Consider the following 9,073-nt stretch of genomic DNA (forward strand, 5'->3'; position numbering starts at 1 on the left):
TTAGACTACAATTCCTATCAGCCCCAGCTGGCATAGCCCAGTTCTTATACAGCGTCTGCCACCCAGCAGCAACCTTTTTGCCTGCCAAAGCACTGGCCACACTCTGTTGGACAAAGCTTCCTTGCTTTTGTTTGTGCCACTGTATTTGGTTTTAATCTGGTTTTGGAAAGAAAGAAAGAAAGAAAGAAAGAAAGAAAGAAAGAAAGAAAGAAAGAAAGATAGATCATGATGGTTCGATATTTTGCTTTGACCACTTTGTGTTTCTGGGAAAGCAGTTCAGGAATTTAAAAAATAAATTGGTAAGATTTCAAAGTTGAACTTTACAGTGCAGTCCTATATTTAGAGGTAAACCCCACCCAATGCAGTGGGGTTTCTCTCCAAACAACTGTAAATAGGGTTACATGTGCGCTTTTAATGTGAAAAAGACTACAGACGTGCTTTTTAAAAACAGTGAAAGCAAATGCTTTTGTGTTGCCCAGTCCTTTGCATGATTACTTTTGCAGAGCTCTGCACACCCCATACCTTTAAAACACATTTAGAGCACACACATCCCCCCCACAAAGAACCAGAGGAAATGTAGTTTACCCCTCATGTAACTACAATTCACAGCACCCCTAACTGTAGTTCTCAGGAGTCTTCGGAGAGATGGGCTTTAAATGTATGGTGTGTGCACAGAACATTAGGAAAATTAGAGTGTTTGAAAACCACAGCAAGTGCTCCTTTTCTGGATACATTTGTCACTCTGAATGTCTGAAAGGCATCCCTTGGGCCTTTTAGTAGACTATATTCCTGTCTTATCCCTGCCCATAATCTTTCCTTCTGCAATAACATCACGTACCACCTTGTTTCATTTGTTTTAGGGATCCAACCTTTACCGGGTAGAAGGCAGTTTTGACACTTGTTTCCCAGATTCCCTCACTCTAGAGGATGGAGATTTAGTGCAGTTTATACAGGAAGGCGAGGATGGACAATGGTAAGTATAGCTGCCAGAGAGAAAGGCTACAGTGGTACCATTTTCCAGCTGTTAGTTGAGTATTGAAACAAACCTTGATAAACAACAGCCAGAAGAGAATAGGGTGTGTCAATTTTTATGCGAACTCCATTAGTACACAAGCTAGCTTTGCTTTTATTATTATTATTTGCTGCAGAGATAAATTTATGTTGGGTGAGTTCAGAAACATACCCATAAAGCTTAGGGGAAGACTCTCCTCCCTTCCTCCCAACATGTGTTGAAAGCAATCTTTCTCAGTCCAGCATCCTCCAGCTGTTTTGGACCACAATTTCCATCAGTTGATGAATTTCCGTGAGGGCTTTTTAAAAAAAATAAAAAAGAATAAAATTCCGCAAACTGAAATGGAAAGGTGGAGATCTGAACTTATGATCGGAAGAGCGAAAAACTGAGAGAAGTTGAAATGGACAGATTCCTCCATTCCTAGTGCCTGCATAGAGTTCCCCAGGACACCCCTTGCCTCTGCTCTCAACAAGCAAATCAGTCAAAATGAAACATCGTTCTCTTATGTGAAACAGCTTTTCCATGTGGGAAAAGCACAGGATTTGAATGGAAGAGATGGGAGCATCGTGGGAAAGGCTGTACAGTGGAACCTTGGTTCTCGAACGGCTTAGTTGATGAACAAATTGGCTCCTGAACACTGAAATCCCGGAAGTAAGTGTTCTGGTTTTTGAATGTTTTTCGGAAGCATAACGTCCAATGTGGCTGCCAGCCATTGTTTCCGGGGTGCCTGCACCACGCCTTGGTTTACGAACATTTCTGGAGTCGAACGAACTTCTGGAACGGATTAAGTTCAAGAACCAAGGTTCCACTGTATATCCCATTTCCCCAGATGATGATGATGATGATAATAATAATAATAATAATAATAATTTGTTATTTCTACCTCACCCATCTGGCTGGGTTTCCTCAGAGGACTCAAGATACACAAGTTCCTCCAGAAACAAACTGGTGAAGGAAGAACAATTAGGAAAATGGGGATGGGGGAGACCTTCCTTTTATGTTCTTAACAGGTTTTTTTTAAAAAATAAATAAATGATGATTTAAAAATTTATTGTAAACCCTTTGGAGGTTTTACTACAATCAAGGGGTATATATATTTAGTTTAATAAATGTCAAGGATAATTTCTTTGCTCCCCCAACCCCACAAACTGGCTCTTTGCAAAAGCAGACAGGTGGGTTTCACAATGCCGATTTGAAACCAAAGGCACGCCTCCAAGCAGTACAATGCAAAGCCAGGTCAGTGTTGTGAGGATAAACATGTACTGCACTGCTATGCAACATCACCCTGTTGCAGTACACCTGTTTGTGTACATCGCCACATCTCCTTCATAGGTCTGTAAGACCCTACAGTGCTACACCTGCCCTAGAAGCGAGCAGCAATTTTCCATGGGTGTTCAGCCATTGCATGAATTGCATCACCCAGATAGCATCCAAGGGAAGAAAAACAGTTGAGTGTGCGTGTACTCCCAGTTTCAACCCATTTCCTGCTTTTGCCCAGGACAGATGCATTTGAGCTTAGCTCCCGGATAGCTTGTGTTTTGTGTCCATGGCCCTTGGGTTTTCAACCTAGAGGGAGGAGAAATGGAAGCAGGAGGGCATTTCACACTTTTTAGTTTTAGGTGTACACAGGGCACACTTCTGAATATTACGTGCATGTATAATAAAAACCTTTTATTAGCGTAAATTTATTAGCTTTATTAGCTTTTTTAGCGTATATAGCTAAAAAAGCCAATGCAATTCTGGGCTGCATCAATAGGAGTATAGCATCTAGATCAAGGGAAGTAATAGTGCCACTGTATTCTGCTCTGGTCAGACCTCACCTGGAGTACTGTGTCCAGTTCTGGGCACCACAGTTCAAGAAGGACACTGACAAACTGGAACGTGTCCAGAGGAGGGCAACCAAAATGGTCAAAGGCCTGGAAACGATGCCTTATGAGGAACGGCTAAGGGAGCTGGGCATGTTTAGCCTGGAGAAGAGGAGGTTAAGGGGTGATATGATAGCCATGTTCAAATATATAAAAGGATGTCACATAGAGGAGGGATAAAGGTTGTTTTCTGCTGCTCCAGAGAAGCGGACACGGAGCAATGGTTCCAAACTACAAGAAAGAAGATTCCACCTAAACATTAGGAAGAACTTCCTGACAGTAAGAGCTGTTTGACAGTGGAATTTGCTGCCAAGGAGTGTGGTGGAGTCTCCTTTTTTGGAGGTCTTTAAGCAGAGGCTTGACAACCATATGTCAGGAGTGCTCTGATGGTGTTTCCTGCTTGGCAGGGGGTTGGACTCGATGGCCCTTGTGGTCTCTTCCAACTCTATGATTCTATGAAAACCGTGTAGAGACATGTGGCAGATTTGAGTTGACTAATAAATGTGTTAGCCTGTTGTAGTTTTAAAATATATGGATAGCGTTTTTGGAGATCTAGACAGGATATAGTTCCATGCTGAATATATACTTGGTAGCAAACTGTCCCACACATTTGCTGCCGCACTGTGTGTAAAATGGGCCATGGACTTTTACAGTTCTTTCCAGCAACTGGTTATACTGGCAAGACAGTTTTACTAGGGGGTGAGGGGTGCCGAGCCAATAAATCTTCTCACCTTGCTTTCTCCACCTCTCTCCTTCGTTGACAAACCGACCACTGGGGACATGCAGTGGAATCTAACATAGGACTAAGTCTCCCATTCAACTGTCACAAATAAATATCTCCTTGGCGCAAGATAACATTGTCCCCCTCCCCTCCATCAGCACACCCTTTAAAACTCTTCCAGGGGTTCCCCCTACCCTCTGCAGCACGTTTGGCGAGGGCACGAGGTCCACTTGGGGAAGAACGGAAAATCCATTTGCAAAAATGGAAATCCTTGCGCTAATGAGATGTGGAGGTTGAATACCACCCACTGGGGAACAGGTAACATATCTCAGAGTGCTGGATATGGCAAAAGGGTGTCTGTAAGTTGATCCCCTACCCCTAGGGTCCTCAACATGGTACCTCCCTTTGTGCTTATCAAGCCTCACTGCCCTTTCCAATTTTATTTAGAATTGAGGGGTTTGGGCTTTTTCTTTCTGGTTGAGTGTGGAGTTGCGGCGAGTGTTGCTTGCTCCCTCCCCCCCCCAATAAATAAATAAAAATTGTATATGCACAAGCCCTCCAATTATTTTCACGGAGAATTCTTGATAGGGGGTTGTGAAAACAAACTTGCAAAATGTCACAATTGGGGGCATGTTTCCGAAAGCATGAAAAACGACTGATCAGATTTGCCCTGTTTTTGTCCTCCAACGCCTCTCTGTAACAAGCTTCTTTGTCCAAATCCGGGGATATTGTAGGAATTTCCTTGGAGGCTACAGCAGTAGCGGCATTACTGAGGGAAAAAAGATGGTGATTCTATATATTTCCTTTGAACGTTCAGGTTAGTGAAGAAGTTGGTTTCTGAGAAAACAGACTGGGTCCCTTCCAGTCTGCTGCAGCCGGCAGATGGCGACACCAGCAACATCCGCAACATCAGCAACGCAGGTAACCAACATTTCGCAGTGTTTGGAAAGCTCTGTGCTGTTCCCTTAACATTCACTGCCATTAACTCTGAACATTCTTGTGCAGTAGGAAATTGCAGGAGACCTTTAAGAGCTGTGTTTCTTAGCTAGGAGAGAGAACTATAGTCTTACGGTTTTGTTTGTTCAGGCATGGCCAAACTTGGCCCTCCAGCTGTTTTCAGACTACAATTCCCATCATCCCTGACCACTAGTCCTGTTAGCTAGGGATGATGGGAGTTGTAGTCCCAAAACAGCTGGAGGGCCAAGTTTGGCCATGACTGTGTTTGTTTATTGGATTTCTTACCCACTCTTTACCATAAAGTCCCAAGACGGGTTACAGCAATATAAAAGTAAATCAGCTAAATCAGAAAAATTGAGTGGATGCTAAAAATAAATCCCAGGTTGTTGTTTTATGCATAGAAAGCTAACTAAATAAATATTATAAAAGAAAAAGAAAAAAGCAACCAACAACAACAATCAGGTGTCAAAGGGCAGGATAAAAAGCTGTGTCTTCAGCCTATGCAGCGCAAGAGATGAAGGTGCTAGACACACCTCTTTGGAGAGGAAATTCCACAGCTTAGAGCAGGCGTCAGCAAACTTTTAAAGCAGGGGGCTGGTCCACTGTCCCTCAGACCTTGTGGGGGGGCAGACTATATTGGGGGGAGGAATGAACGAATTCCTATACCCCACAAATAACCCAGAGATGCATTTTAAATAAAAGCACACATTCTACTCATGTAAAAACACGCTGATTCCTGGACCGGGCCGAATTTAGAAGGCGATTGGGCTGGATCCAGCCCCTGGGCCTTAGTTTGCCTACCCATGGCTTAGACTTAGAGGCTCCCTCAGAGAATGCCTTTTCCCATGCCCCTACCACTTGAACTTCTCAGGGCAGTGGCAATACCAAGAGGGAAATGGAGAGATGTTAATCAGAAAATGCAGAATCTAGAACTTAAGATTCAGATGCAGATGAGGTCTGAGATGATTGCAGTGGCCTTATCTTTCGTGAAACTTGGGATCCATTTGGTGGGTGGAAAATCATTATGCGAATATGCACACACCATACCTAGCACCTCTGCAAGAGTTCCTCATTACCAATAGAGATGCGTTCCTCTTTCAGATATCTACGGTGGTACCTGCAGCACAGCACCCTCAAATTCAGAAATGAAGGAGAGTGAGCTGACAAGAAGCTTAACAGCTGAACAGAAAGCTGGGAGTTGAACACACCTTGACACATTTCCTCAGGACTCCATCTTCTTCTCTACTTACTGGTGGACGCTGGACCAAATCGCCTTTCCCACAAGCTCTGAACTTAAGAATTCTGTGAAATTTCATCAGCATGGAACATATTTTTTAAAAATTAAAAAAAAACCCCAACAACTCGCTAATCTAGGAAATATGGAGGATAATGGAAACTTCAGAGGTATCTTAGAACTTGACAAATGAATCAACAGTTTGCTTTTTTATACTGCATTTTTGGAACCATTGAAAAGGGTGTTGCCTAAATTAGGCTGACAGCATTGAAGGCCTTCAGCTTTGTGGCTATGTTGGTTAAATACTGGACTATTTAAAGAAAGGTCTGCAGATTCCACAGGTGATATTCTGTTGCAGAGGCCATCTCAAATTCCTCCATCCATTCAGATCAGCTGCTCAGCCTCTCCTCAACTGCAGGCTTGATTTCCTCAAGACAATCATGGTCGGCAAGAACAACGGAAATAGGTTGGGTGAAGAAAATACCGTTCCTGAACCTGAGCCAACTAGGACGCCTTTGCACAACAGCAAAGGATGCGACCTGCTTTGGGATACGATCTTCTGTCCACAGAATGTTTCGAGTGGTGGCTGGGAAAAGATGGGCATCTTGGGACGAGTTAGGCAAAAGGAAGGATCGGTGACTGTGAAGGCAGTTATGGGGTTTGTCTGTTGTTTCAAGAGGGTGCCTTTGTTTCCCCCAGTTTGTGACTGAGGGAACATATCCTCTGCATTTGGTGCTGACAATTCTGTCTGATGCTGCCGTTCAGGGCTCCACACTTCATTTTGGAACATTGTCATATGCTGGGCTCTTGAACAGGATACATTCCCTCCCCCCCCCAAAAAAATTAATCCTTCCCCCATGCGATGTCCTCTACTTGTTTAGGTGCTTGCAAATGGACCTACGGCTGACGAGAATGTGTGGTCATCTTAAAGGTCTGTTGCCATGCCATCTTATTTCGAGGAAGACTGTGCCATCCCTCTGCTGCAATGGACAATGTCACCATTTCCCCCCTCCCTCCGCTTTCAAATCCCTGAAACAGAAGGCACTTCCAGAAATATATAAAGGTGTTTTTGCATGAAGGCATATTGATGGTGATTGGGAAGCGTAGGTCCCACAAAGCTGCTATAGTTGTGTGATGTTTGAAATGAATTTTGGTCTAGGAATAGGGCTACTTGATGGATGCTGTATGTAAGGCTGGTAAACAGAGAAAAATCCATATAAAGTCACCTCCACTTGGCGTCTGGTCAGTTCCCCATGCAGCTGCACCACATGATCTCTGGCAATGGTGCAAAGCAGGGTTGGGGTGGGCATGTGGTTCTTGTGTTGTTGGACTCCAACTCCCATCACCCTCAACCAGTGTGCACAGCGATTGATGGGACTTGCAATCCAACAATATCTGTAGGGCCACGTGTTACCCATTGCTGGTGCAAAGGGTGCTGGGATGCAACTCTCAGACTGCATGCTGCTTGACTAACCCACCCATCAACTGTTTGTGCAGTTGGGCTGGCTCTGGCTGTGCTGTGGGGGAGCAGCCCAGAATTTATGTGAGTGTTACACCGACAGAAGGGCTTTGCAGAAAGGCTTCTTTGCGTTGCGGTACTGTGACTGAAATTTTAGGCCATTTCCACAGAAAATTCCTCAGCAAAATAATTCCAGTTTAAAGTGTCTGTTCTGCTCCCACTTCTGAGCAATTTTCAGTTTGCAGATTGAATATCTGATATGCAGCCCTCAACCAGTGGAAGTGGTACACTCCAGCACACAGTTTTTAAAAAATCAGAAACAAAGATGGAGGAGCAAATTAGCCTCCTGCTGGTGAGAGCTGGCATGGCTTTGGATAATGCAATTTGGCCACCTTTGGATTTCCTTGCATGTAAACACAACAGGGGGCACAGGTGGTGCTGTGGGTTAAGCCACAGAGCCTAGGACTTGCCAATCAGAAGGTCGGCGGTTCGAATCCCTGCGACGGGAGCGCAAGTAGATAAATAGGTACCGCTCCGGCGGGAAGGTAAACGGCATTTCTGTGCGCTGCTCTGGTTCGCCAAAAGCGGCTTAGTCATGCTGGCCACATGACCCAGAAGCTGTACGCCAGCTCCCTCGGCCAATAAAGTGAGATGAGTGCCGCAACCCCAGAGTCGGTCACGACTGGACCTAATGGTCAGGGGTCCCTTTACCTTTTAAACACAAGCCTAAAGATGACACAGTTAAGTGCTGGTTTCCACATGTAGCAGCAGCAGCAGCAGCAGCAGCAGCAGCAGCAAATGCCCTAAAAAGCTTGCCCATGATGCCCACATTCTCATGGCGAGAGCAGCCTGCAAACAACTGGAGTTACACAGATATCCAGCTGCGTGCCATTACTGTGATTGCAATAGCCTGTTTTTTGGAGGCTACAACAGCAGGACTTGCATGCAAACAGGTATATGTGTTGCTTCCGGTTCACACGGCACTTCACCCATGCAGATGTGAGCCCACAAATGATTTGTGTAGCAAAGTCAGTCAAATGGCCATATTTAATAAAGTAGTGCTCCTGCAAAATTGCAGTCGCTGATTGGGAGATGTTTATGATCATCAACACACCACAGTCCCAGACTTCTAGAAATTCCATTGAGGTGTCTTCTGATTTCTGACCCTTTAGTTGAAAACATTATTGGCCCCCACCATGTTTTCCCTCTCAGCTGAAGGAGTCTCAAAATATGAAGCTTGATTGTTGAAGTGGAGACAGGTTTTCAAAAATGCAAGAAAGCTACCAACTTCTGCGTATTTTCTACAATGCTCCATAAAGCCATATTACATGATTAATTGCACATCATAGCAGCGGTTCATACTCCTAATCCCCCTTGCTGTCAAGGGACATATGCATACAAATTTGGTGCCCCAATTGCTTTAAAAAGAAACTTCCCATAAATTGCTCCCTCTTCCCTACATAAAAGAAAGTGTGTGTGTTTGTACTGGGGGTGATATGGAGACATCTGGTGTCCAGATCTGATGTTAAGGATGGGTTTAGACTAAATCAGAGTTGCATTTCATTGGGATTCTTATACATGTATACAGACACAGGTGCCAATAGAATTTCAACAGGGTCTTCAAACAGTTTTGTGCTGTTGCTTCTTATCCTTGCCCCTCCACTATCAAGTGCAGCCATTTCATTTGCAGCTGGGATTCTCCATGCACAGCCAAACGAACTATAGACAATCTTTCTTTCTGAACACCGTAAGCTACTATATAGTACGCCAATTGTGTGTGTGTGAGTACTTTATTTTGCAAATAAATTATAAGTCCTTTTCTGTT

The 9,073-nt window shown here is 44.2% G+C and overlaps 1 protein-coding gene and 1 long non-coding RNA gene across 11 annotated transcripts in view; one reads left to right on the forward strand and one right to left on the reverse strand.

Moving 5' to 3' along the window:
* Nucleotides 1-9,073, forward strand: part of MCF2L2 (MCF.2 cell line derived transforming sequence-like 2) — a 227,602-nt gene extending 218,529 nt beyond the window's left edge. For all 10 annotated transcript variants that reach the window (XM_083612712.1, XM_083612717.1, XM_083612719.1 and 7 more), the window contains 3 exons: nucleotides 861-973; nucleotides 4,416-4,519; nucleotides 5,657-9,073. In XM_083612712.1, the coding sequence (XP_083468838.1) occupies nucleotides 861-973; nucleotides 4,416-4,519; nucleotides 5,657-5,757 (318 nt within the window). In that variant the 3' untranslated portion in view covers nucleotides 5,758-9,073. The remainder of the gene's footprint in view (nucleotides 1-860; nucleotides 974-4,415; nucleotides 4,520-5,656) is intronic.
* On the reverse strand, nucleotides 2,038-4,409 carry LOC310762296. The gene is made up of 2 exons (XR_014547936.1): nucleotides 3,341-4,409; nucleotides 2,038-2,680 (listed from the first exon to the last, which is right to left on the reverse strand). It is a non-coding gene; the product is annotated as an uncharacterized lncRNA (long non-coding RNA).

This window comes from Podarcis filfolensis (assembly GCF_964270895.1).
Source record: "Podarcis filfolensis genome assembly, chromosome: 5".
NCBI classification, from domain to species: domain Eukaryota; kingdom Metazoa; phylum Chordata; class Lepidosauria; order Squamata; family Lacertidae; genus Podarcis; species Podarcis filfolensis.